The sequence below is a fragment of the Lemur catta genome, chromosome 14, assembly GCF_020740605.2.
Source record: "Lemur catta isolate mLemCat1 chromosome 14, mLemCat1.pri, whole genome shotgun sequence".
Lineage (NCBI taxonomy): Eukaryota > Metazoa > Chordata > Mammalia > Primates > Lemuridae > Lemur > Lemur catta.
This window is the reverse complement of record NC_059141.1, coordinates 56,614,891-56,642,632: the sequence shown is the minus strand read 5'-3', so window position 1 is coordinate 56,642,632 and position 27,742 is coordinate 56,614,891. Positions and strand designations below refer to the sequence as shown.

At 48.5% G+C, this 27,742-nt stretch overlaps 1 protein-coding gene across 2 annotated transcripts; it reads right to left on the bottom strand.

The window, feature by feature from the left end:
- Nucleotides 1–26,651, bottom strand: LOC123650299. Of its 2 annotated transcripts, XM_045569010.1 has the most exons (12): nt 26,442–26,651; nt 25,118–25,485; nt 23,414–23,506; nt 22,470–22,604; nt 22,130–22,247; nt 21,576–21,716; nt 21,085–21,258; nt 18,486–18,644; nt 17,205–17,309; nt 15,793–15,858; nt 5,827–6,859; nt 1–1,847 (listed from the first exon to the last, which is right to left on the bottom strand). In XM_045569010.1, exons 3-9 carry the CDS (start codon nt 23,473–23,475, stop codon nt 17,274–17,276), a joined length of 825 nt encoding a protein of 274 aa, XP_045424966.1. In that variant the 5' UTR covers nt 23,476–23,506; nt 25,118–25,485; nt 26,442–26,651; the 3' UTR covers nt 1–1,847; nt 5,827–6,859; nt 15,793–15,858; nt 17,205–17,273. The 2 variants fall into 2 exon arrangements, with proteins under 2 accessions (XP_045424966.1, XP_045424967.1); XM_045569011.1 differs by lacking the exon at nt 15,793–15,858.
- Between the last annotated feature and the right edge of the window lie 1,091 nt (nt 26,652–27,742).

The following is a 27,742-nucleotide window of genomic DNA, read 5'->3' as shown; positions in this document are numbered from 1 at the left end:
CAAGCTCTAACCATTTTTATTAGTATTTTTATTAATATTGTATCATCTAACTCTTCCACATTTTTTGACAGAGGATTTTAAAACAAATTCAAGATATCACGCATTTCACCCACAAATCCTCCCGCAGGCACCTCTGACATGAGCGTCTCTCAGTCCGCACCACAGCAGCGACACTGAGGCCCAGCAGCACATCTGGGCCCTTCCTCGCTCCCCTGCCCTTTGGCACATCACCCGCCCCAGAGCGGAATCCCCCATCCTACAACCTCTAGGAGTCTCCCCAAGGACCTGCAACCTCAGGCCATGACACACCAGGGGGTTTTCAGACCTGAGCCCGCCAGCAGCCCCCAGCTGCACATTCCTGGGCCCTGTCAAAGTGTGGCCAGGCGAAGGACACGGGAGGTCAAAGAAGACAGTATTGTCTGGTGCCACAGGTAGGGGTAGAGATTGAAAAGCCATTTGGAAATGCAGCCGTGCTCTGTGGCACACTTGTCGCACTCTTCTCAGTTTCTGCCATCCTCTGACTGCGGTTTCGTGAAGAATGCACACTCTTTCCTGGCTGCTATCTGCTGTCCCCATAACAGTTGGCCCTGCAGCCCAGGGCCACCAAGGGATCCATCCACGGCCTCCTCCAACCCAGCACTGGGGCGAATGGGTTTGGTGCCATTTGCATGTGGTGCAGCCGCCAGTCTAACCACCGGGGGTGGCATCCCCCCAAATTATAGCATCAGGAGGAATCCCCCATGGCCTAGGCCTCAGAACCAAGAGTTCCTTCCCAAACCTCCAGAGTCCTCACCCAGGCTGCCGGAATGGCAGCCCAGCTACCGCAACAGGGACAGGCCCAGGCCTCCTTCCCAAGGGCCACCAGCTGCTCACTGTCTGTCCCCTGTGCCAGGATCTCATCCCTGTGCTCATGGCTGTAGAAGGGGCAGGCAGCTGCTTCTCCTGCCTCCTTCCCTCTGGCGTCTGCCCTCAGCTTCACTCTTCTTCTCTGAAGGTGGCACAGGCACAGGGAGCAGAGACAGAGGACGGCGGCTGTGTGTGGGGCCGAGAGTGGGTTTGTCGTGTTGAAACCAGGGGTTGGGGCGATACAGCTCTTCCACGTGCTGCCCACTGTGGTCTCATCAGGAAACTCTGGGATTTGCCCTCGTGTTCTCCATAAGGAGCCGATAAAATCATCTCCAAGCCAGGGACGGGGACTGGACACTGACCCAGAAGGCAGGAGCTCCTTTTCCTAAGGAGAGGGTCTTTAGGACGGAAGCAGGGTCTGCTCTGCCGTCCCTCCCATTCAAGATACGTGTGGTCTTTATTTCCCGTGTCCCTGGCCCACGTGGCCCCAGATCCTTGGTCACATCCAGCCGTGCCCCGCTCTCTGCAGACGTCCTGAGGCTGCACCGGGGGCTCGGTGGCTGCGTGTTGCTTCTCCACGTCTGCACACGGCAGTGTGGACAAGCTGCACGGAACCCAGGGTCTGCCTGTCTTTGTTCACCCGCAGGCCCTATAAGGCAGGGGAAGGAAAGAGGCAAAGACACGGTGCAGCCAAATGACACACAAGCGACCGCCTGGACCTGCCAGCCCAGCCCACCTGCCTCTTCCTTTCCTTCCAGTGACCGCCACTCCGGCCCGAGAAGGGCTGCGCAGCCGGCCTCACATCCAGCGTCTTTCTGGGTCCGGACAAGGAAGACAAAGGCACAGGGAACAGAGCAGGATGGTGGCTGGGCCAAGACACCTTGCTGCTATTTACATGCCGAGAGCCGAGGGGGACAAGCCGGATGTCCTTGCCAAAGGGACTCCTGTGTACTTCATGCACAAGGTGGCCAGCTGGGAGTGTGTCCAACTGCAGTCGTGACCTGCCCGAGGAAAAGACAGCGTTTCACAGAGGGGACTCTAACGCGCCTGCACGTCGGGGAGCCACAGCCTAAGATGCTGAGGGCACGAGGACAGCGACTGTGACGTACCAACCTGAGGGAGGACGACCTTATCTCTTGTCAGGTCTCACCTAACCAGGGGCCCGGGGACTCCCCCGTCTCCTGCTGCCACAGAAGTTCCAGGGAACACCCACAAGAGGTCACTCCCTCCCTTAGCCGGACTCACCCTCTGATCCGGCTGCTTTGGAGGGTTTGGGGATCTTAGGAAAGTGTGTGTTCCCTGGGTGGGGACTCTCACCGTGGGGAAGACTCTGCCAGTCTGGGGACAGTGGGTATCGGGGGAGGGCTGCGTCACACACATCCCCAAAGGGAGAGCAGGAGCCAGAGCTGAATATTCTCTCTACTGCTCTAAGGCTTGGAAAAAAGGAAAATACTTTCTTTCAACAGAAAAGAAAAGCCTTAAATGAATAAAACCAAATATGTTTAAATTTGAGACGTGTCAGGCCACACATGCGTCCCAGCGCTGCGTGCAGATGGAAATGCAGAGAAGAGAAGCAGCGCCCCCCCCCCCCCCCCCCCCCGCCCCGAGACTGGCAGGGCAGGCGCTTCTGCCCGGCCTCCCCACATCCCCCGCCAGCACGGGCGGAGGCAGGGACCGCCCCGGCCTGGGCACACGGCGGCTGCTCCTCAGTGCCCGGCACCAAGCCTGGGCCTCGCCCCCAGGACAGGCCTCCCCAGGGCCCAGCCTGCCAGCAGAGCGACTACGGACCAGGCTGGGTCTGGGAGACCGCAGAGTCCATGAGCCGGAAGCTCCTTCCTCAGCAGGAGGGTGGGCAGCAGCCGGAGCGACCCTGGCATTCTCCCCAGGGCTGGAGAGCCCGGGACGCGGGCCCAGACACAGCGGCACCTGAGGACAGGGGTCTCATCTCCATTCCACGTCCTTCCTGCAGGCCATCCTCATCCTCACCCACTCTGCGAGAGCGAGAGCAGAGAACACAGTGGGCCCTCGGCACACTCAGGTCAGCTACGCAGACGTTCACTGAGCAACCACTGGGCGCCCCAGGCAGGCCCTGGACGGTCCTTGAGACATGAGTGAGACGAAGTCCCTTCCTCAAAAGCCAACAGATCGGAGGCTTGTGGTCTGGGCCAGAAAGGGGACAGACAGTCCCTGCAACGGGCGCCACGACAGGGAAGTGCTGCTCCTTCAGAGATGCCCCCAGGCAGATGCCAGCCCTGCCTCCCAGGGCCCTCAGCTCTGCAGACAGGGAAGCAGGAGAGAGGGGGGAGCTGCCGCAGCCCCACCCCAGCCGCAAGGTGGAGGCCTCGGTCCATCATCCTACCACAGTCATGGCAGCTGCGCTCCTCTCCCTGCAGTCCCTCCAGCGGCCAGGCCTCCTCGGATCCTGGAGGGACTGGCCTTTGCCGCCTCAGGCCTTGGGACATTCAGGCCTGTGCCTGCTATGCTCTGGGGTGGGGTGATGCAGCAGCAGCTCTTGTCTCAGCCACCAGCTGTTCCTTTCTCCTCGTCACCCTCACATTTGGGAGCTGCCCCCAGCTCCTGCCCCCAGACTGCAGCTGCTCCAGCTGCTCGGGCCCGTTCCTGCTGCCAGCCCCTCCCTGCTGAGGGGCAGGAGACCCTCGGTTTCTTCCTCCTGTCTCTGGAACCCGTCTCAGCACGGGTGCCCCAGGCCTGATGGAGCCTCCTCGTGTCATGCTGCCCAGCTCCTGGGTGAGGACAACTGAGCCAGTGACCTCTGAGACCCCATGCCGCGGGACACTGCTTTCCCATGAGCCTGGCCCCTCCAGGAGATGACGCTCACCAGGTGCGTGGCTGCACACCCGAGCTGCATGTCATGATGGACCCGCTGCGGGTTTCTTCTCTCGTCCTCGCCTGCTCCTCCTGAAGCGGGAGGCAGCCATAAAGGACACTGCGGCAGGAAGCCCCCAGCAGGCCTTCCTGAAGCCTCTGCGGCTGCCCAGGCCACCCCTCCACACAGGCAGCTCTGCTTCCCCGCCCTCACTCCAGGCTGCCGTCACCTCCTGTCCCCAGACCCTCAGCCTGCGCAGGACCAGCCTCGCTGCTCACGGCCGACAGCCTGCATCCTCCCTCCCAAAGCCACAGACTCGCAACCAGCTTCCTTCCCTGGCTGAGTCTGCAGCCCCTGAGTCATGCTGCCCATGGCAACGGCGAGGCTGTTTCCCAGGGGAGTGACCAGTGGGACTGCCAGCTTATATGTAGAGAGCTAAACTCCTAACATTACACCCTGGGCTTTGCATTGTGAGGCTGGGGCCCTGGGAGGTTCCCTGGAAACCACTGACGGAGGCAGACTGATGAACAGGAGAAAAGGCAAACACATCTATTTCAGTGCATACACAGAGGATGTATGGATACGTTCTCCTTCAGAATGGAGACCGCACCCCCAGGGAGGCGCAGAGGCTTCTACACCACCCTGAGGGAACAGGAAGGGTGGGGCCTGCACCCTGGAAGAACAGGTTGTGGGAGGGGAGAAGAGGACTCTGTTGAGGGCAATAAATGGTTGCTAGGGAGAGTGATGGCTGGGGAAGAGAAAGGGCCTCCTAAGTGGTTCTCTCTGGAATCCGAATGAGTCTGAGAGGCAGAACGTTATCTTCTAAATGAGTCTAGGCAATGTGCTTAGGTTCCAGTCTTATAGAGGGGAAGAAAAAGAACAATTGTTCCCCTCAGGGGCTCTGGGTCTTAGGCAGATACAGGAACTTCCACTTCTTTGGGGGAGACAGTGGGGAGGGTGAGGTCAGAGAGACCTGGAGGCTTCTGCAGTTCAGCCTGTCAAAGTGCCACAGTTTGGGGCATCAGTTTCTGAGCCCCAACAGGCTCAAAGGTAAGGTCAGAAGTCAGCCCTATGTGGAGGACCACTGCAATTTTTACTACACAGCATTAGATGCTGCCAACCAATGAATTGTTTAATAACTCAAAGAACCTCTTAACAAACTCCTCTCAAATCTCACCACTGGGAAGAAAAATTCTCCTGCTAATGCACACATGCTTTCTACAACTCAGCAGTGAGGCCTGATTATATATTCTGTGTTCTTCTTTGCCTCCACTGCTAGTAATCTCCAAGCTATATATTGTGCATTGCTTTAGTTTTCACTGGCAAGCCTTTTTTTGATACTTTGTTTTTTCTGTTCTCGTTACTGATTGCTAATATTATGTAAATCTTCATTAATTTGCTAGAGCAGCTCACAGGACTCAGGGAAACACCCCTGTGGGCTTATCACAAAGGACCCATTTTATATGATGCCAATAAACAGGCAGATGAAGGGATACATGGGGTGAGGTCTGGAAAGGTCCCCAGTGCTGAAGCATCTGTCTTTGTGGAGTTGGGTGCACCACCCTCCTGGCATGTGGGTGGATGAGTTCTGGCTCACCTCCCTGTAAGCCTCCAGCTGTTCAACTGCCTGGGAGTTCCTTGAACCCCGTCTTTTTGGGCCTTTGGGGGAGACTTCTTTGGACAGGCATGATTGACAACCAGGTAGAAATGTGATCGGACAAAAAGGATGTGATCTAATCCTATTAGACTGAGTGGGAAACCCAGCGAACCCTGTGCAAAGATTCTTCTTGGCCTCGTTGTGCAGCTTTCCTTCTGCCCAGGAATAGGGCAGGACCCTCTCTGGAATGAGGGTCTTGAGACCCACAAGCAGATTAGAGTCCTGTCTTGGGCAGGTAAAGGGAGGATGGGAGAGGGTCAAAGAGAAATTCTGTTTTCAGAGTCCTATTTCTAGGGCCTAAATCCCCCAACATTATAACAAAAGACTGTAGAAAGGCTATGGGAGGTATAAGCCAGGAACCACGGACAAAAACACACATATATATATACATCCTCATATCATAATGTCCTAAATATGTGTAACATTTTAGTCTTTCACATCATATTTTAACTATACCTTTTGTACATTAACTATGTTTAGAGAAACAAATATTTACCATTTTGTTCCAATTGTGGAGATACACAAATGTACGCAGGTCTGGTTATCTCTGGCCTTGTGCTGCTCATGACAATTTGGCTTGAAAAAACATTTTAACAGTATAAAAAGTAAAATGTCAAAAATAAACTAGCTTGGTGTGGGCGTGTTGCCTGATCCCAACTACTCAGGAGGCTGAGACAGGTGCATCACTTGAGGCCAGGAGTTTGACACCAGCCAGACATGGATTCTTGAAAATAAGGTGAAAAATATATTAGGTGGGTATGGTGGCGTGTGCCTGGAGTCCCAGCTACTCAGGTGGCTGAGGCGGGAGGATCGCTTGAGGCCAGGTGTTCCAGGCTGCACTAAGCTATGGTAGTGCCACCACACCCCAGCATGGGTGACTGAGCAAGACTGTGTCTCTTAAAAAAGTAAAAACAATAAGAATCCGCCTAAAGAATTGGTTCTGATTAAAAGCCGTTTGTGAGTCACTGTGAATATTTAGAGTGGGGCACTGAAGCTTCTCCCACTTGTCTGTCCAGATGTCAGTGAGAATATCTTTGGTCTGAGGAAAGGGGCTGCTTTGGATGAAAACTGAGGAGGCAGATTTGATCTTGGCGGCCACAGCAGGCCTCTGCGTGGTTGTCGTCGTTGCTGTTGTTCACTGCAGCTGGAACTCCTGGCTTCAAGCGATCCTCCCACCTCAGCCTGCTGAGTCGCTGGGACTGAGGTGCATGCCACTGTGCCTGGCCTTCTGTGGACCTCGAGATGTTCTTGTGCCTCAGTTCTTGCAGCCTCTCAAGGTGGAGCATCCATAATGCATCCGTTGCACCACCTGTGAAAGGAGCCTCGACTTTGTTGGCGAGAGCTCTTTTGCCGAGGGTCATTTCTGACTAATTTGAAGAGGTGTGTCTTCCTCTGTGGGATTCCGATGCCCAGTATGGTCTTCCTTGGAGTGGGGAACTGGGAGGCAGGATTGCTCCCAACTTCTCCCAGTATGGCTTGGGCCAAAGATTTTATAGTTTGGTCCCCATCGTTTTCTACGCTTTCCAGAGCTGAAACAAGACAGAGGTCAACTAAGACTCCAGATCCTGAGGACCGTCGGCCCAACCTCAGCCTTCTCCACCTCACACAGCAGGTCATTATCACATGATTTCATTTAGAATCATTTTTCTCACGATCAAAGCCAGACTTGCCTCATCGGAGGAAATATTTAAAATAAAAATTATTTTTTTAAAAAAGGAAAGGAAGAAAAATCTCTCACCCCCAAAGATAACACTGCTAATAGCTTGGTACCTATATTTAAATATCTAATATAGACAAATACCTAATATAGACAAAACTTTTATTTACAAAAATAGCACTAACATTTTTTCTCCCACAAAATATTCCTCTATCCAGCATAAAATCCAATCACATGATTCTATCATATCTTTTTTGATGAACCCTCTTCTAGTGAATACTTAGATTGTTTGCAATTTTTCACTGTTATTAATATAAATAATCACGAATTAAGTCAGCAACTATTTACTGAGTACTTCCTGTCACCTGGCACTATGCTAGGTGCTGGCAACACAGTGGTGACCAAGAGAGACAGAGTCCCTACCCTTAAGCAGTTATCGGGTGGGGGAAAAGAAAAAAAAAAATGAGGAAACACAAATTCAGCCCAGAGAAGGAAGCTGAATGGACTAATGAGAGAGAATAAGTGGGAAGGGACCCCTTCAGACAGGCCAGTCAAGGAATGTCTCTCTGGGAAGGTGACATGTGAGCTCAGATCTAAAGCCTGAGAGCCTGCCATGTGTAGCCTGAGGGCAGAAGCATTCCCAGTGGGGGAGGGATCTATTCATGCTGTAGAAAGTTCCAGTTGGCTGCAGCTTATGAGAAGGGGGCAGGGATGCAGGCTGGGGTGGGAGGGGCAGGCAGGGCCAGCCTGTGACCCACAGAGCAGTGGGAAGCTACTGAAGGGTTTACAGCGAGGGAAGGGCAGGATCCAGAGCCCGTGCTCTAAAGAGAATCTGGCTGCTACGTGGAGAACACCACAGAGAAGAGGAAGAGGATGTTGGAAGGTTGTTAAAGTGGTGCGGGTTACATTAGCATGGGAACATGGTAAACGGAGACAGAAAATTCATTAGCATGAAGAGCAGAAACACAACAGAAAGAATCTTGGCTCAACAAAAGTTTTTACTTGTATGCTTCAAACCCATCAGAATACAGCATCATGTTGATTTAATTTATACTTAGATCACAAGAAATGAGCTGGGCTTCAGTTCCAACAGCAAAGAGGTAAGGCATTTGAAAAAGGATTTCTTGACCCCAGGGTTTCCTGGGCACAGGATATGGGTGTAAGTGTAACTAGAAGTACTTTCCTTGGGAAAAGCTTCCCCTTGTCCAGGGGACTTAGGAATTCTATCTTGGAGGCAGGGTGTGATGGGAAGGCAAGGTGAAATCTCTGGAGCACCTAGGAGTCTAGGACATGCAGCAGAGACCTCAGTTTTGAAAACAAGGACAGAAGGCTTAAGAGGTATAGACTATCAAGGGTCAAGGTGGCTCCATGTGCAATGGAAAGGCATTGGACTTCTAGAGGCTGGAAGCATTCAAAATGTCAAGGGTCAAAATTGAAACAAGGGTTAGAGCCCAAAGGGAACAGATACTGCTGCCTAGTTATCAGTGTTCTAGATGTAGCATTGCTACTGTCTGAGAAACAACCAGCAAACTCATTTTTACTTGACCACAGCTATAAGGATGTTCCCTACCTGCCACTAACAATACTATCCCTTGCCCTAGTCCACAAGCCTAAGCAATATGACACCAATGCATCATGGGACATCTATGTGCCAAGCAAAGCTCAGTGTTTTATGCACATTTTTATTCAATACTTAAAACAACCTTCAAGATCTGCACTATTATCTTTGCAATACAGATGAAGAAACTCTTCATCTGGCATAGAGATTAAGTAATGTTCCCACATTCTCAAGGCCAGTCACTGATAGAGCTAGGAGTACAGGTGTGTGCTCCCATGTGCAGCTAATTTCTTTTAGCTGTTTTGTAGTGCTGAGTGCTCACCATGTTGTCCAGGTGGTCTTGAACTCCTGCTATCAAGTGATCCTCCCTTCTCAGCCTCCAAAAGTGCTGGGATTACAGGCATGAGCCACTGCATCCAGACCCCATCTTTAGTAATCTCTTTTTTGTTTTTGTTTTTTTTGAGACAGATTCTCACTTTATTGCCCGGGCTGGAGTGCCGTGGCGTCAGCCTAGCTCACAGCAACCTCAAATTCCTGGGCTCAAGCAATCCTCCTGCCTCAGCCTCCCGAGTAGCTGGGACTACAGGCAGGCACCACCATGCCCAGCTAATTTTTTCTATATATTTTTAGCTATCCAGATCATTTCTTTCTATTTTTAGTAGAGACAGGGTCTCACTCTTGCTCAGGCTGGTCTCAAACTCCTGAGCTCAAATGATTCACCTGCCTCGGCCTCCCAGAGTGCTAGGATTACAGGTGTGAATCACCGCGCCTGGCCTCATCTTTAGTAATCTTAAACAGAATAACTGTGAGCTAAGAATTGTATGTTCTGTGAAACTAAGTTTCATAAATGAATGAGAGATAAAATCCTACCCACACAAGCAAACTCTAAGGGGATTTGTCACCACTGGAACTGCCCTACAGGAAATGCTGAAAAGTGCTCAAAACCCCCAAAAGGGTGTTTGGTATGCACCAGTGTAAAAACACCAAAAAGTGGCAACTCACAGCTCCTGTAAAACAGTATCACAAGGAAGAATACAAAGCAAGCAGGTAACAATTAACATGATGACCAGAACAGTACCTCATTAAATGTAAACATTCTAAATGCCCCACTTAAAAGATATAGATTGATGGACTGGGTAAAAAAAGAAAAAAAAAGAAAAAAGAAAAAAAAAAACCCCAAACATCTGTTGTCTCCAAGAAACCCATTTAATTCTTTTTTTTTTTTTTTTTTTTTTTTTTGAGACAGAGTGTCACTTTGTTGCCCGGGCTAGAGTGAGTGCCGTGGCATCAGCCTAGCTCACAGCAACCTCAGACTCCTGGGCTTAAGCGATCCTACTGCCTCAGCCTCCCTAGTAGCTGGGACTACAGGCATGAGCCACCATGCCCGGCTAATTTTTTTGTATATATATTTTTTAGTTGGCCAGATAATTTCTTTCTATTTTTTTAGTAGAGACGGGGTCTCACTCTTGCTCAGGCTGGTCTCGAACTCCTGACCTCGAGCGATCCACCCGCCTCGGCCTCCCAGAGCTAGGATTACAGGCGTGAGCCACCGCGCCCGGCCGAAACCCATTTAATTCTTAAAGAGTTCCATACACTCAAGGTAAAAGGGTACAAAACATGGAAACCATAAGTGAGCAAGAGTAGCTATTCTTATATCAGAAAAAAAATAGACTTTAACAACAGTGAAAAAAGACAAAGGTGCCTATTGTATAATGATAAAGGGATCAGTTCAGCAAGAATAGATAAAAATCCTAAACATATATGCACCCAACAGCAGAGTTGCAGATTCATAAAACAAATACTACTAGACCTAAGAAATGAAATAAACATCAACATAATAATAGTAGAGGACTTCAACACTCCACTGACAAAACTAGACAGATTGTCAAGGCAGAAAATCAACAGACACCCTAGACTTAAATGGGACTCTAGAACAAATGAATCTAACAGATATTTAGAAAACATTCTACCACAAAAGGCCAGAATATACATTCTTCTCATCCATATATGGAATGCTTTCCAAGATAAAACATATGTTGCATCACAAGTCTTAGCAAATTGAAAATTGAAGTCATACCATTTGTCTTCTCAGACCACAGTGGAATCAATGAAGAAATCCATTCCAAAAAGAAATCTCAAAACTATACAAACATGAAAATTGAACAACCAGCTGCTGAATGATCTTTAGTTCAATAACGAGATCAAGATAAAAATCAAATCCTTTTTTGAATTCAATGACAATGGTGACATAAGCTACCAAAATCTCTAGGATATAGCTATAGCAGTGCTGAGAGGGAAATCCATAGCACTAAACAACCACATCAAAAAGACAGGAGTATCTCAAGTTAACAACCTAATGTCACACCTTAGAGAACTAGAAAAACAAGAACAAACTCAACAGAAAGCCAGCAGAAGACAAGAGAGAAAAAACATCAGAGCAAAATTAAATGAATTTTACACACACACACACACACACACACACACACACACACGGATCAATGAAAGGAAAAATTGTATCTCTGAAAAGCTAAACAAATTGAGTGACCACTAGCTAGATTATACAGTTAAAGAAGAAAATTTAAATAAGCCCAGTCATAAATGAAACAGGAGGCATTACAGCTTATACCGTAGAAATACAAAAGATCCTCCAAAACTAGGACAAACATCTCTTTGCACAAACTAGAAAATGCAGAGGAAATAGATAAATTTTCAAAAATTTTCCAAAGCTTCAATCAGGAAGAAATACAAATCCTTAACAGATCAATATCAAGTAGAGAGATTGAATCAGTAATAATAATAATAATTTTTAAAATCCCAAGAAAAAAATACCCAGTACTATATGGATTCACAGATGAATTCTACCAGACCTACTAAGAAGAACTGGTACCTATCCTACTGAAAGTATTTCAGATATTGAGAAGGAGGGAGTCCTCCCTAACTCTTTGTACAAAGCCAGTATCACACTGATACCAAAGCCAGGAAAGGATACAACAACAACAACAAAACACTACAGACCAATATCCCTCAAGATAGCTTTAAAAATACTCAACAGGCCGGGCGCGGTGGCTCACGCCTGTAATCCTAGCACTCTGGGAGGCCGAAGCGGGTGGATTGCTCAAGGTCAGGAGTTCGAGACCAGCCTGAGCAAGAGCCAGACCCCGTCTCTACTAAAAATAGAAAGAAATTATCTGGCCAACTAAAATATATATAGAAAAAGAAATTAGCCGGGCATGGTGGCGCATGCCTGTAGTCCCAGCTACCTGGGAGGCTGAGGCAGTAGGATCCCTTAAGCCCAGGAATTTGAGGTTGCTGTGAGCTAGGCTGACACCACAGCACTCACTCTAGTCTGGGCAACAAAGCAAGACTCTGTCTCAAAAAAAAAAAAAATACTCAACAAAATACTGGTGAATTGAATCTAACAGCACAGCAAAAAAATAATTCACTATGATCAAGTGGGTTTCATCTCAGGGATGCAATGATGCTTGAATATATACAAATCAATAAATGTGGCTCACCACATAAACAGAATTAAAAACAAAACCATATGATCATCACAATGGATCTTGGAAAAAGCAATCAATAAAGTCCAGGACCCCTTCATGATAAAAAACCTTAACAAACTAGGCATAGAAGGAACATTCTTCAAAATAGTAAAAGGCATATATGACAGACCCGCAGCCAACCTCACACTGAATGGGGTAAATTTCAAAGGCATTCCCTCTACAAACTGGATCAATACAAGGGTTCCGCTTTCACCACTTCTATTCAAGATCATATGGGAAGTCCTAGCCAAAGCAATCAGGCAAGAGAAAGAAATAAAAGACATCCAGGCCAGAAAAGAAGAGATCAAACTATCCCTAGTTGCCAATGGTATCTTTTTGTATCTAGAAAACCCTGAAGACTCCACCAAAAGACTCCTAGAATTGATAAATAAATTCAGTAAAGTCTCAGATGACAAAATTTATGTATACAAGTCAATAGCATTTCTGTATTCTAAAAACAGCCAATGTGAGAATCAAATCAAGACCTCAATACCATTTCCAAATAGCTGCAAAAAAATAAAATAAAATAAAGTACCTAGGAATATAGTTAACCAGAGAGGCAAATGATCTCTACAAGGAGAACTATGGAACACTGATGAAAGAAATTCTGGATGACACAAACAAATGGAAAAACATCCCATGCTTATGGATTGGAAAAAACAATCTCGTTAAAAATCCATACTGCCATAAGTGTTCTACAGACTCAATGCAATTCCCATCAAAATACCAATGTCACTTTTCACATAATTAGAAAAAACAATCATAAGTTTCACATGAATCCAAAAAGAGCTTGAATAGCCAAAGCAATACTAAAAAAAAAAAAATTACAAATCTGGAAGTAACACATTACCTAATTTCAAATCATGCTACAAGGCTATAGTAACCGAAACAGAATGGTACCAGTATAAAATCAGGTACATAAATCAACGGAAGAGATTAGAGAACCCAGAAATATAACCATATGCCTACAATCAACTGATCTTTGACAAAGAAGATAGAAACATACACTGGGGAAAAGATGCCCTATTCAACAAATAATCCTGGGAAAATTGGAGAGCCATGTGTAGAAGAATAAAACTTGATTCCTACCTTTCACCATACCTAAAAATTAACTCAAAATGCATTAAAGACTTATATGGAAGACCTGACACCCAAAACTTTCCAGAAGGAAACTTAGAAAAAATTCTTCCAGATACTGGCTTGGCAAAGAATTTGTGACTAAGACCCAAAAGCAAATGAAACCAAAACAAAAATAAATAAAGGGGACTTAATTAAACTACAAAAGTTTTACACAGCCAAAGACATAATCCACAGAGTAGACGGCCTTAATAATGGGAGATAATATTTGCACACTCTGCATTCAACAAAGGACTCATGCCCAGAATCTAAAGAGAATTTAAACAAATGAGCAAAACAAAACCCCCAAATAACCCCATTAAAAACTGGGCAAATTATATGAACATATATTTTTCAGAAGAAGAGAAAAAAATGGCCAAGGAAAATGTTAAAAAATGCTCAACATCAGGGAAATGCTAGGCATCAGGGAAATGCAAATTAAAACCACAATGAGAGACCACCTTACTCCTGGCACAATGGTCATTATTAAAAAGTCAAATAACAATAGATGTTGGTGTGGATGTGGGAAAGGGGAATTCGCATTCACTGTTGACCAAAAGGTAAATTAGTACAAGCTCTATAGGAAGCAGTATGGAGAACCCTCAAAGAATTAAAAGTAGACCTACCATTCAGTCCAGCAATCCCACTACTGGGTATGTACCCAAAGCAAAAGAAGACATTATATCAAAAAGACACACATACTCTGTGTTTACTGTGGCACAATTCACGATTGCAAAGATATGGAATCAACCTAAGTGCCCATCAACCAATGAGGGGATAACAACAATATACACACACACACACCCCTCCCGATAGAATACTACTCAGCCATAACACAGAATGGGAGGATGTCATTCACAGCAACTTGGATGGAACTGGAAGTCATAATCCTAAGGGAAGTGTCTCAAGCATGGAAAAAGAAATATTGCCAATATTCCCTTACAAGTGGGAGCTTAATGATGGGTATACCTGGTCACACACAGTGCTCTAAGGGACTCTGGAGACTAAGTGGGGAGAGTGGGAAGATGGTGAGGGATCAAAAACTGCCTATCTAGTACAAGGCTACAATTTGGGTGACTGGTACACTGAAAGCCCTGACTTTGCCACTGTACAATTCACCCGTGTAAGCAAGAAACCACTTATACCCCATAAATCTACTTACATAAAAAATGAAAAAAAGAATGAGAGTAAGATAACATCATTACAAACAAAATCCAAGAGAGCGCACCTCAAGATACCAGCACCGAAGAATCTTCTAAAATATATTCTCCAGGATGAAGACAAATGGTCCCCAAAGGATATTCAGAAACACACAACAGGATATTGAGGGATGTATGTAAGTCTAGAGCATTTGTATATAAGAACAGCAACAATCATAGCATCTCAATTCTGAGTTAACAAATGGAACTAAAATACCAGTGAACAAAAGCCTATAAGTTGGAGAGGACAGGGGTTGGAATGAATGTCAAGACAAGAGGGAAGTTTAAAGTGTGGTTTTACTTTACACTCTGTTAAGCTTAATATGCATGACAACAGTTTATGGTTTGGTATGTAGCCTGTAGAAACTTTTTCAGATATATGTATATATCTGTATATATATATAAAGGGACATAGATAAGAATGCTTCTGGTGGTGGTGTTTTTGTTTTTTTTTTTTTGTAAAGTTAAACAAATTTATTCATTCAATCATTATTTATTGAGTACACAGTATTTACATAACATTATGAGATACATAAAGTAAACTATAGGTCCCCTACCCTCAAGGAGAAAATATATGTCTATATGTGAGCAATTTAGTCTGATCAAAGATATTGTACTATCTGTGAAGAAATTAACTGAAGTAGGAACGACGACAAAGCCTGTGAACATCTGTCACATAATTGAGCCAAGGTGCTGGTATTTTAATAGCAAAACATTGGTAACACCTTAAATGTTCATGAACACGGAAGATGATTAATGAACGATAGTATATCAATAGCATGGAAGATTACGCTGCAATTTAGGGAATGCAGTAGATCTGGGTTCCCTAAATACCCACCTAATAGTGGGGAAAAGAGCAAGTTTCAGAAACTGCTCACACATGTACAGAATGTATACACAGAAAAAGAATACGAAAGTCTACAGCGAACAGGTGGGGGAGGGGAGACGGGTAAGACATGGCAGGGCGCGTAAATCGGACTATACATTTACTGATAATGCCTCTTTTTTTTTTTTACAAAAAGACTTTATTTGTATCTTTCTCCTATAAACATAAATTAGTGTTTAAAGGAGTTTAACATAATAAAAACAAAAAACTACAAGATTTTTAGGGGCGGGGACTGTGTCTGTCTTGAGCACCATCGCAGTGTAAGCTCCTACAGCACACGGTAAGTGTTCACTAACTGACAGGATCTATCCCCAAATATTAGCAGTGTTTTCTCTGATGAGTGGGACAATGGAAAAATGTGTCTCTTCCTACTACCTTTCTTCATTTTCTACTTTTCAATATTACGTCAATCTTGGTAAAAATAAAAGTATAAATCATGTCCTTGGGAAATGTCCCCACCCTCCATTCTCTCTGACTCAGCCCAGGCACCAGGCCCAGACTCACCAGTCCTGATCACCTGCACGTCCTCCTCACGGACCCGGCTCATGTCAATGTTTCTCAGTGTGCATCCTAAAGACAAGACACACATACAATCGTGCCAGAGCTCCCAGACCTTTGGGCTGCCCCTTTCCCACATTCAGTAGTCAATAAGGAAATGTTTAAAGAAGTCCGAGCAGGGAGTGTGTCTCAGAGATGACTTGCAGCCTAGACAGCAGCGTATTAGTAAAATAACAAAGCTCAGAGTGGCTGTGACCCAAACATTGTTGTGAGCACGTGACAAGTAGAGCATGGGCCCAGGATGCTAACCTGCATGGAGCTCCCACACCCATAGGAAGATGGGTAAAGGGCACAAGGCTATTAATTAGAAAAAAGGAAATACACATTGACAACAAAAGGAAAAGATTGAACCTCACTGCTGACAACAAATATTAACAATCAAAACAACTATTTTCACCTATTGAATTGGAAATGATTTTTAAGACACTATCCAGGGTTGGCAGATGTCTGCAGAAATGGATGCTCATGTACAGCAGTGTGGGAGTAGGACATGAGTCAACCACTGTAGAGAGCATTTGGCAATAAGCTTCAGGAGCCTTAAAATTGTGCATATCCTTTGGGCCCAGCAATTCTACTTGAAATTTACCTTAACAAAATAATCATGATGTCATGCAGAGACCTAACCACTACATCCCTGCTTATAAAAATAAGAAACCACACAGTCTGCGTATATATTCAACATTATGATCTGATTTAATAAATTGTCTCATAAATCCAGCCATAAAAATGGATTTAATAACATGTAGTCATTAACAATAATGTTGAAGAATATATCCTGGTATATATTTGTGATCCAGCAAGGGTAGAGAAACAGTACACCAAACCACAGTGTTACAAAGTGCTCATGTAGACACGTGTGTGTGTGTGTGTGTGTGTGTGTGGTATAGTCTTAGGAAAAACTCCAGAATAGTAGCAGTGCTTACATCCAAATGGTGAAATTGTGGCATTCTTTATTTTCTTCTTTTTGCAAATCAGATTTTTTTAGTTTTCTAATATTAACACTCAATACTACTGTAATTCAAATAAAAATATTTTGGAACGCCTATAGGACCCCAGTTAAAGCAATATATTTTTTCCCATTTCCAATGCTTATGGCTGTTGGCCCCACCAAGCAGAGCCCAGACAGTGGGGAGACCCCCATGGAGCTGGGGTAAGGACACGCAGCTTCCTCTCCCTCCCCTGAGCCTGTCCAAAGCAGAATTGGAGGCCTGGCCACAGGTCAACCTCCCTCATCAGGTCAATGCTGGGACAGGAGGTGACCTGCGTCATCATGCCATGACCTGGCCTTTAGTGGAAGGTCACGAAGGGTCCCCCTGCTGCAGAGAGGAGGGAGGAGTCACCAGGAGCCCCCGCCTTACCTATGAAATTGAGGGCAGCTGCCTGAGGGAGGTCTGCGGGCTCTCCAGGAACTCAAGGCTCTGGGACAGTCACTGCCCCACCAGCTGGTATTCGCCCTCATGGACCTGTGGAGCCAAAAAGAGTGGTGCTGACAGGGAGAGGGGGCCACTGGGGACTCTACTAAAGACCTTCTAACAGCCACACCCCACCCTGAGCACAGCAGCAGCAGTCCGTCTCCAGGCATGACTGCGCGACCTGCAGGCTGACCCCAGCCCCTCCCAGCCCAGCAGCAGCACAGACTCAGCAGGACGTTCACAGGGACAAGGCTGTCCCTGCCCCTGACAGCAGAGACGACACAACAGCTGTGCAGCCGGAGACCCAGGTGTCAGTACCGGCCCTGACACTTCCTGGCTTCACTCTTGTGTCTGGAGAGTTGAGGGAAACCCGCCCAGCCGCCCTCAGGTAATTGCGAGGCGTCAGTGGGAAATGGCTGTAAAGTGCTGTGTCCAGGGCTCTACCTGTGGGAGGGATTCATAACGTGGGGATTACTGTGTCACCTCCTCACCTGCTTGCTTGGCCCTTAAATGGCTACTTTTCACCCGGGATTCCTGCCCTCTGGCCGGTTCCTGACTGCAGGAGCCTCAGCCCCACGTCTCCCGCCCGCAGGGCTTCCCGCCCCTCTAACCAGAAGACCTCTGTCCTCTGTCCCTCCAGTAACCCGGCACGGTGGCCCTAGCCTCTGAGGAAGGGATCGGGATGCCTTGAGGTTCAAACACAGAGAACCAGGGCCAGGTGAGGGTCCTTAGAGGCAGCTGATGCTAAAGAATGAGAATCAGGGAACTGAAGGAACATATCTGTCACCTGCCCCCTCTATCCACTGAGCCCACTGTTCTGTCCCCGGGATGAACGTTGAGACTCTCGCTCACCAGGTACGCGCATGTGTCCTGTAACACCTGCGGGGGGGTCACTGAGGGTGGTGAGCCGCAAGCTGTGGGTCAGAGACGCCCAGCCAGTCAGCTCTGCCCATTCAGCAAGGGCCCCTCCACAGGCCTGTGGGTGGAGAGAGGGAACCCCTCAAGCCCACTCTTAGGACTGCCCAGGCCAGGGGCTGAGTGGGAGCCCACATCACAAAGAGGGTGACAGTGCTCAGGGCCAGCCCAGAGGACGATGCCAGAGGTGGCGGTAGAGCACACAGCCACAGCCAGGCTCCTAACAAAGAGCCGAAGGGAAGGGGCTCTGCTCTGGCACAAAGGGGACATCAAGCGGGCCTGGGGTTGGCAGGACAGAGACAACCGGTGTACCTTGACCATCTCGCTGTTTCCCTCCTGCATGTTCAGCAGCAACAGGAGCAGAAATGTATACAGTTCCCTTTTCATGGTGGCTCCAGGCTTGTATTTGCTGTCCCGGCTCAGCATGTGGCCCAGGGCAGAGGTGGCTGAGATCCTCACTGGCTCCCTCTCCTGCCAGGGAGCACAAAATGGAGATGAGGAGGCCATGGTTTCCCTGGCCCTGCCTGGCCAGGCTTCCTTCCATCCCCATCTCAGCGAGGCTGTCCAGAGCGCACTGGCCGCGCCGCGTCCTGCCTGTGGAGACCACGCTGCCTGTGTCTCCAAGGGACTCTCTTTAGATCCCCAGAGCCGAGAAGTCAGTTCATGAAGGCACAGTGCCAGGGAAACCAGCACCAGAGCTTGAATGCTGCCATGGACCATATCAACAGCTCGTAGCTTTCATCCTTCTAAGGATTTAGCTCAAGCATGCCACATTTTAAAAAATGCATATTTTTACCCTAGTTATGCAGTAAATAAAACTGTTGAAGTCTATATTAGCCTATGTGAATTCATAATGACCACAAAGAGCAAAGCTTTGTACACTTTCAGGAGGAAGCTATATATTAGTTGAACTAATATTTCTTGAGCACCTAACCCCAGCTAGGCTCAGCGCCAAGTGACAGAGGCACAGCAGCACAAGACAGACGGTTCCTGAACACAGAGGGAGACTTTCCAGCCAGTGGGATGTGCATGTTACAGTATGATGGCTAAACAGATGATTCCTTATTAGTACTTTAATGACAAAAACAAAGAGAATAATGTCCCATGCACAGTAGCTCACAACGGGCACTTGAGCATTGCTGCAGTCATCCCATCCCTAGCAGAAAGAGTGCAAATGTGTTTTTACAATTCATAATAGACTTGAAATATTAGATAGGGGTTTTCCATTCCCCTCCAGAGGACTAGGGTATCCCTGAAAGGTGAACAGTAGACACAATCGGAATTAAGGTAGAAATTATAGCCCAGGGTGTGGACAAGAAAATACTACTGCAGGAGGTGGCAGCGGTTCCAGGGGTGCCGTAAGTTTAGGGGCTGTGAACACAGGGAGGGAGGGATGATCCCGGGAAGGCAACAGCTGGTGGTTTGGGGGTATAGTCAGCCACCTCCTTCGGTTTCTCCCTCCTGATATCCCCCTTATCAATGACCAAGGAGCAGGGGCACGGAACACCCCAGCAGAGCAGGGAGTGTGGTGTCTACACCAGAGAGAGGGGACAGTACCCTGGGTGTCTCATATCCCCCAGGGAGGGTAGGGAGCCCTAGAGTCGAAAGACTGGCTATTGGCACATCCGACTGTCCACTTATCCCGGGATGCTCCCCACGATCCCTGAAGTCGGGCTGCAGTGATGGGCGTTGCTTCCACAGAGGGCCCCCGAGAACCTCTAGCCTAAAAATGGACCCACAAACATTGAGGAAAACCAACGCTACAAAAGAAAGGGACCACATTCGAGAAATATCATGATGTTTACATTGTAAACTACTAACAACTTAAGACAATTATGAGGGAAAATAAAGACATTTTCATACAAAGACTGAAAATGTTTACTGTTTCAGACCCTCACTCAAGGAACCCGAGAGGGAGGGAAAGCAGACTCCAGGAGGGAGGAAAGAGCCGTAAGAAGGGAAGGTGAGCAAGGAGATCTGCAAACATGTGGGTAATTCTAAATAAGTATTGACTGTATACATAAGAATAATGATGATCATGATGATGATATAAAGACCTCATAAGGAGATCTAATAAGCAGGTGGAATTAAATGCTACACGACATTCATATCTAGCATGGGAAGGTGTGATCAGAATTAAAGCATTCCCATCTTTCTGTTGTTTGGATGGAGGGAAAAGATGTTACCTTTAGGCCTGCTTAGGTCCAGAAAAGTGCGCATGGTGAATTTTAAAAGTTATGGAAATATGGACGAGTGAGACATTGACCCAGCCAATCAGGAGTTTCCAGGGTCATAGCGGAGATGAGACCCATATCAAAATTATTCCAGCACAAGGTTCCAAAGCCAAAAAAGTTACAAATGCCACAACAGGACTACCGTCAGCATGTGTCTCAGGGACATGGAGTTCCCTCCTGCTCTAAGATGCCATGATCTATAAGGAGGATGACAGATGGGGAGGGTTGGTATTGGTCCATTAGTGCAAATTTCTGAGTCTCAGATTTCTCTTGCCACAAGGACCCTGGCATTCTAAAGTCCTGTGTGATGTGGGAGAAGGGTAGAGCCATCAGTTCTCTCCCCTCTCCACTCTGTACGTGGAGTCTGGGTCCTCAGAGAAAAACCCGGCTTCATATCAGAGTGTGAGCTTGCAATTGTTGGTCCAGTGGCTCCGCCGGGGAATTCTCAGGGCAGAGTAAGTGGAGGCATGTGCTGCGTCTGGATGTAGTGGGAACGCACTTGGGACATGTCCTGTGCACTGCTCCCTGTGGCCAGGTCTCCCTTCGTCTGCCCCTCCATTATCTCAGCTTTGGGCCACAGGCCCTTGGCCTAGCCCAACCCTTAGTTCAGCCCCAAGGTTCACCCTCAGCCCCAGCCCATATTGTTCCCAAGGGCTCCTAGGGCTGCAGGCACATACATCATTGATGAGGGGATGCAGGTGCTGGCAGGTGCTGCAGAACATTCCCTGGATGTCCTTGTCCCACGCGTGCTGCACGATATTCTGCAGGCTCTCCAGCGCCCGCACGGCCACCCGCGCCTCAGCACTCAGGAAGCCGCGTAAGTACGGAAGCAGCCTCCTGAGAGCCTTTGACTGATGGGAAGAAGGCAGAGATCACTCACCACCTGGGGGTCATGCAGCACTCTGGGCACAGGGCTTAGAGCACACAGGTGGTGCCTAAGAAAAACAGACGTGGGAGACCTAGGGGCTGGACATGCCAAGGAAATGAGGGCTCAGGGGGCTCAGGCAGCTTGAAGACTCGCCTAGCGAGGCCCAACACTGGATGTTGTGATGCCCTCGGATGAGGGTGGGGGATGTACTAACCCTGGGACAACTGAGGGACCCAGGGAGGAAAAGCAAATGCTTGAGGGACTCCCAGGTGGTCCCCCTGGGCCCTCCCCCACTCTTACCTGTCCTGGGTGCAGGGCCAGGTTGCTGATGCCCTGCAGGCCGATTTCCACCATGCTGATGTCACGGTCATTGACCCACTGGGTGACAATACCCAGAGATTTGTGCATCAGGCTCTGGGCCACCGATGGGTGACAGAGGAGCTGCAGGGCAGGACACCACGGTTATGGATGGAGGAGATGTCACGGGGACCCTGTGCTCACCCAGCCCTCCCTCAGGCCCCTGCTCAGGCAAGGACTGTGTGTAAGGGAGAGCAGTGGCAGATCTGGTCACATGGGGTGGACACTACAGGGAAGGGCTTGGCTGGTAATGCTGGTGAGACTTGAATTTGGAGCCCAGTCATTCTGGGAGGACTAGAACTGCTAACCCCTTCCCAGCTATCCTGGCCTCCCTAAACCAGTCCCCTGACATGCCAGGGAAAGGAACCCCATTTGAGATGGCTTGATTCTCTTTTGTCTCCTTCCTGGGACAAGTAAGTTAACATCCTATTAAATAGTCGGTCCCTCAGCTACAGGAAGGGGACGGCTACAGCTGCTGGGATCTCCCCAGCTCTCACCTGCGCATAGATGGCCCTGGCCAGGATTTTCCGACCCTCATTGATGCAGTGGAGGGAATTCTGCACAAGGGCCATCATTTCATGAAGGAGGGAGGGGTTGCACATCTTTCCCATTGCTCTGGGATGGGCCACAGGAAGCAAGCAGTTGCCGGGGGTGGGGGAAGTGGCCAGGGCCAGCGTGCACACGACAGGGAAGACATGAGGGCTGAGGACTAGGAAGTGTAGAGGGCTGGGAGGTGGGAGAGGGAGGGTGGAAGGCTACTATATTCGAGTGCTGGGACCTGGGAGACTAGGGTCAGAGGTCAGAGTGGTGCCAGGGACACTGGGGAAGTCGTTCCACCTTGTCAGTTCCATGACCCAAGTATGGAAAGATGTGGAGCTGGAAAGAAGCTCCCAGAAGTGGAGGTCATCTGCATGGGACACCACTGCCCCGACCACTGCTGCCAATATCAACTTGACAACCTTCAGGGCACAACTGAGTTCATGAAAAGAAAAAAAAAAAAACCAAAAACAAAAAGATGGACAATGCGTTACGCCCTGGGGCGCATTCCTGTGCTGACAAGTTGGAGACAGTTCTCAGACCTGGTAGCTGGTTCTGCTCTGCAGCTGACAAGAGGTCATGACTTCATGGCCCCGTCTCCAATTGCCTGTCCACTCACCCCTTTACCCTGGCCCTCCCCCAACCACAGAGTCCTCCGAAAGACACTTCCCTGGGGGTTCCCAAATTCTGTCTCACACTTCACCGCCACACCCACCTAACCACAGTGTCTCTCCTCCCTTGGTTTCATTAGTTTGCATTTTCATTTCAGATTTCATTGGAATAAAATGTGCTGAGGTTAACAAAAAGTATGTTAACCACCTATTTAGGATTCCAACTCCCATGTCACAGGTGAGAAAACTGAATTCCAGTAGGGACTTGCACAAGATGGGGCAGCTAGTGAGGAAGTCAAGGCAGAGGCCAACAGGCTGATTCAAATGGCCAACCCTGAGTGAAGAGGGTGACACAGTCTTGGCGCTGTCATCTACCATCTAACTGAACCTCTTCACACGTAGAATTATGAACATGGGGACGAGGCGGGGTATAAGTCAGTAGAAGAGTGCACAGGATGAAAGGAGTAATGAGCAATCCGAGAACCGGAGAGACTATTCCAGTGCACAGTGCTGCAGCCCCACACCATGTCCCACCCTTCTCTTCCTGCGTCCCTAAGAGATCAGCGTCTAGTTGTCCGGGGCTCTCAGGAATCGACTCGTTGCATTTCTCCACCACCTGGAGGTGAGGCTTACCTAGTGGGGTCAAAGGACTTGCTCTCGCTGTCCGGAGCCCCCTCTTGGCTGGACACCACCATCTTCTGGGGAGCATTTTGCCACAGCGATGCCCTATAACAAGGACAGCCCCCGCCCCACCACACAGCTGAGGGTGAGCTGGCCCCTGCTGTGCTTCCAGAACCAGAGACTCAGACCGGGGGAGGAAAGGGCAAGAAAAGACATGGAGGGGATTTTGGCTCTGGGGCCTGAACTGTGTGAAATCCAGATGGAGAAGCAAACATCTGTGCAAGAGCAGATTTAAAAAGCAAGTGATTCCAGATGATGAAAATCAGAGTGACAGATGTGGTAACCTTGGGGGTGCGAGTCGTCGGCTCAGCGGAGAGAACACTGACTCGCATCAGGAACCCAGGGGAGGGCTGAGGGGGAACGGAAGAGAAGCACACACCCGAGGTGCGTTCTCCCCAGGACCAGACGCCTCAGAGAGAGGAGGGGAGATGCCAAAGGGAAGACTCCAAACAGCGCCAGTGACTCTGGTCTAGGAGGACAGGGCACAGCAGGAGCTCTGATCATGGGGGTGGGGTACAGGGGGACTGTCAGGGGTGGGGGAGAGAACAAGGAGAGTTCTGGGTGTGCCATGTGAGATGCAGGGACAGGACACATCAGTGGCTGACGGGTCTGAAGGTTGGGGCTCCAAAGGCAGATGTGGGAATCAACAACCTGGCAGGAGGCAGGAGAGCAAAGGGAAGCTCGGGGATGGGCTGGCCCCTGCCAGGATCAGCCTTTAACTCAAGCCCCGCCGCCTCCTGCCAGGTGCTCTGGCCTCTTTGTCAGCCAAGTGTGCCTGGAGCTCCGTGCACAGGGGAGCTGAGCACGCAGCTAAAGGATGCTCAGGGCAGAGATGCGGCACCAGGTGTTGGCCACCAGATGGTGTCTTCTTCCCATGGGAGGGGTCACCATGAAGACTGCAGCAGGAGGAGGCAGCATGGTGACAATGGGGATGGCAATAAGTGGCCCAGGGCACAGGCCTTCAGGATGGGACGAGGTGCCCCTGGGACTTGGAATCTTTTGTCCTCCAAGTAGATTAAGGGAAGGTTTTGCCTAGTTAGGAAGCAAGAACTAGTGGAGCATCAGACGGGGTTCTACTCTGTCCACCTTCTCACAGCCTGCCTTAGCCACGGGCTTCCACGCAGCATGGCTGTCACCATCATAATAACTCGCCATGTGAGTGCTGGCTTTGTGCCACCCTCGCACATGTGATCTCACTGATCCTCTCACTAAGGCTTTGAGGGGACGTTTTCATCCCCATGTCACAGACAGGGAAAATACCGTGGTTCCCAAGTCTAGACGTCCACCTCCATCTGAGATCCACCACGGCGATGGGTAGCTCCCCCTGGCTGTCCCAGGCGACCCCAACCCCTCCTGTCCAAAACTGAAGGCATCATCCTCCTGCCCCCTTTCTCCTCGATTCCCTCACTCAGGGAGAGACACGATGTCCTCCCAACAGAGAAGGCCAGAAACCCAGGACCCATCTCAACACCTCCTCCCTCTTATCTTCATTCCTGCATGCAGTCTGTCCCCAAGTGCTGGCAGAGGAGTCACTGTGACTTCCCCCACAGAACTCTGCATTCCAGTCCAAGCAGACCATGGACTCCCCCCTAGGCACACCCCAAACTTTCGTGCTACTCAGTCTTGGCTCAGAGTGGCACTGTCACAAAGGAATACCTGTTTCCCTCCTTCTCCTACACGACCTGGACCAGCCCAGGCAGCTCTGCATCTCAGTGATTCCCTGGACCCTTCAGTGAGACTCTTCTGAAGGCTGGTGGAGCTGTCCCATGAGAAGAATTAGGAGAATCAAGACTCCATACGGTGACCCCTCTCCTACTGCCTGATCCTCTTCTCACACACTCTCCCATCACAGGGTCCAGACCTGGGCACAGACTGAGTTGCTCCAGTGCCAGCAGCAGGCTCCTTGTGGGCATTCTGTCATCCTTGATGTCATACAACAGCATATGGACGATGATTTCTATGCTGTGTGACCCCAGAGCCAGGAGGAGTGATGTACATGCATCCTCCAGTTCTCCCTGTGGCTTCTGGAAAGAGAAGGACTAGCTGTTCCCAGGCTCATCCCCAAGATGAGTCCCCAGGCTTCTGAGAATCAGCTTTCATCAATAAGTGATTCTCTTCTCTCAAGAAGGCAGGAGCTCACTCACCTCAACCCCACCCATCCAACATTCACCTTCCCGGTGCTGGAGGGCAAGAGCTTCCTTGAGTGTGCAAGGGGATGAGAAGACAAGAAGGGACAAGTTCTCAGCCTACAATGTCTCTGGCTTGTGTGTTGGGGTGAGGGTGGGTGGGGACTGGCGGTTCCAAAGCACAGAGTGTCCCCTGTAGCTGTGAGTGAACCATCAGGCGGGTGGATGAAAGTGGTGGAAGCAACTTCTGCAAGTCCCTGGGAGGTCAGAGGTCTAGGTCACAAGACAACTGTGCCAAGGGAAGGCAGGTTAACTGGAAGGAGGATACCTCCCAGGTAGTAGTTAACCAAGAAAATAAGATGGCAGATTAAGCCAGCATCAGGAAAGGAACCACAAAACTATGTGGGTAGATAGACAAGTTGATCGCATGAACATTCAGTGTGGAGGTGGGCCAGCACACTGGTGAATGGATTTATATAGGTTAGAAAATTGAGTGGGACAACTAGTTGAGTCACAATAACAAAGGTGACTACCAGAAGGAAGTGGTGGACTCAGGCTGAGGATCTAGGCAAGTGCTGAAGCCAATAGCACAAATCCTTCCCATTGTCTGTCTCAGCTCCTTTGCTCACCCCTTCCCTCCATTACTGGGTCTTCCATTCTGCCTAGGTCACATTTGTTGAGGTGCACTCAGGGTGCAAGATATGGGCTTGATCACACTGTTTAGAGACTTGAGGTGCTTATATCCCATGTCCCAATTGGGTCCAAATGTCATCACCCACCAAAAGAGAACTCCTGGGCTCAGACCCAGGGTCCTTTCTTTCCTTTCCCCCAGCCCAGAGGCAAGGGCTCCTCACCATTCTTTTCAGATATAGGATTGTTATATTGGCCACCATCTGGCACTGCCCATTGGCCAACTCCTTCTTCTCAATCTTGATTTTGAGGGCCTTCAGTGTGCCCAGCATATCCTCTGCAAAAACCTAGAGGAAAGAGGGTACTCAGGAAGAAAGGAAGGTTAGAGGGTGGAAATAATAAAGAGAATGACAATCTCTGGCAGAGAAAGGAAGAGGAGGAGTGATTGTGGAGAGAGGATGCAAGCCTGACCAGTGGTTGTGGGAGTGACGTTACGGGTCACATAAGGGACATGGGAACCAGACCTGGAGCTGTGAATGAACTGGACCAAGTCATGCTCTGCTCACAGGAAATTTTGCTGGGTAGGCGCCCAACCAGCTATGTGGATGGAGGTGTCCTACCTTGGCTGGAGCCAGAAAGATGTCTGAGATATCCTTACCTTACCAGCTCTTTGCAGGGACCCCACAAAGGTGTTCTTGGGCGCAGTGGGCTCATGCCATGCTGAGTCCCTTCTAGAGGACATTGTGTAGTCCTCTACAGGGGATGAGGGACCCATGGTTGCTGGGCAGCACTTTAACTAAATAATGAGGTACCCATGGCTGCTGATGTTTCTGTAAGTAATAAAGAGGGGGTGTTTCTCTTCTGCTGGACGTGGTTATTTTCTTCAGGGTATTTCATCATGGATGGTGAAGACATGCAAAGAATAATGCTTAAGAATCAGAAGATGGAAGCTTGGCTCCAGACAAGACACTGCACCTCCCTACCAACACTTCCTTAGGCAATTTGCTTAACTTTTAGGGCTTCTATTTCTTCACGTGTAAAGGGAAATATGTGACCCTTGGGGGTCGTTGGAAATGTTCTAGATGTGGATATCAAAACTTCTTGAAGTGTACACCTAAAAGTGGTGAATTTTAAACACACATAAGTTATATCTCAATACAGTTGATATGAAAAATCAATGGTGGTTGTACAATAGTGTGAATGTACTTAATGTCACTGAACTATACACCTAAAAATGGTTAAAATGGTAAATTTTCTGTTAGGTATATTTTATCACAATTAAATAAACTGCCACCCAAACTCAATTGCATTCTATATACTGATAATAAACAATTAGAAAATAAACTTTTGAAAAGAGCATTTAAAATAGTGCCCACACCAAAAAATACCAAGGAATATATCTAGTAAGAGAGGTGCAAGATCTCTACACTGGAAATCATACAACGTTGCTGGGAAGAAAATAAAGAATACCTAAATAATTAGAGGATTATATGATGGTCAGGGATTGGTACACAATATTTTAAGG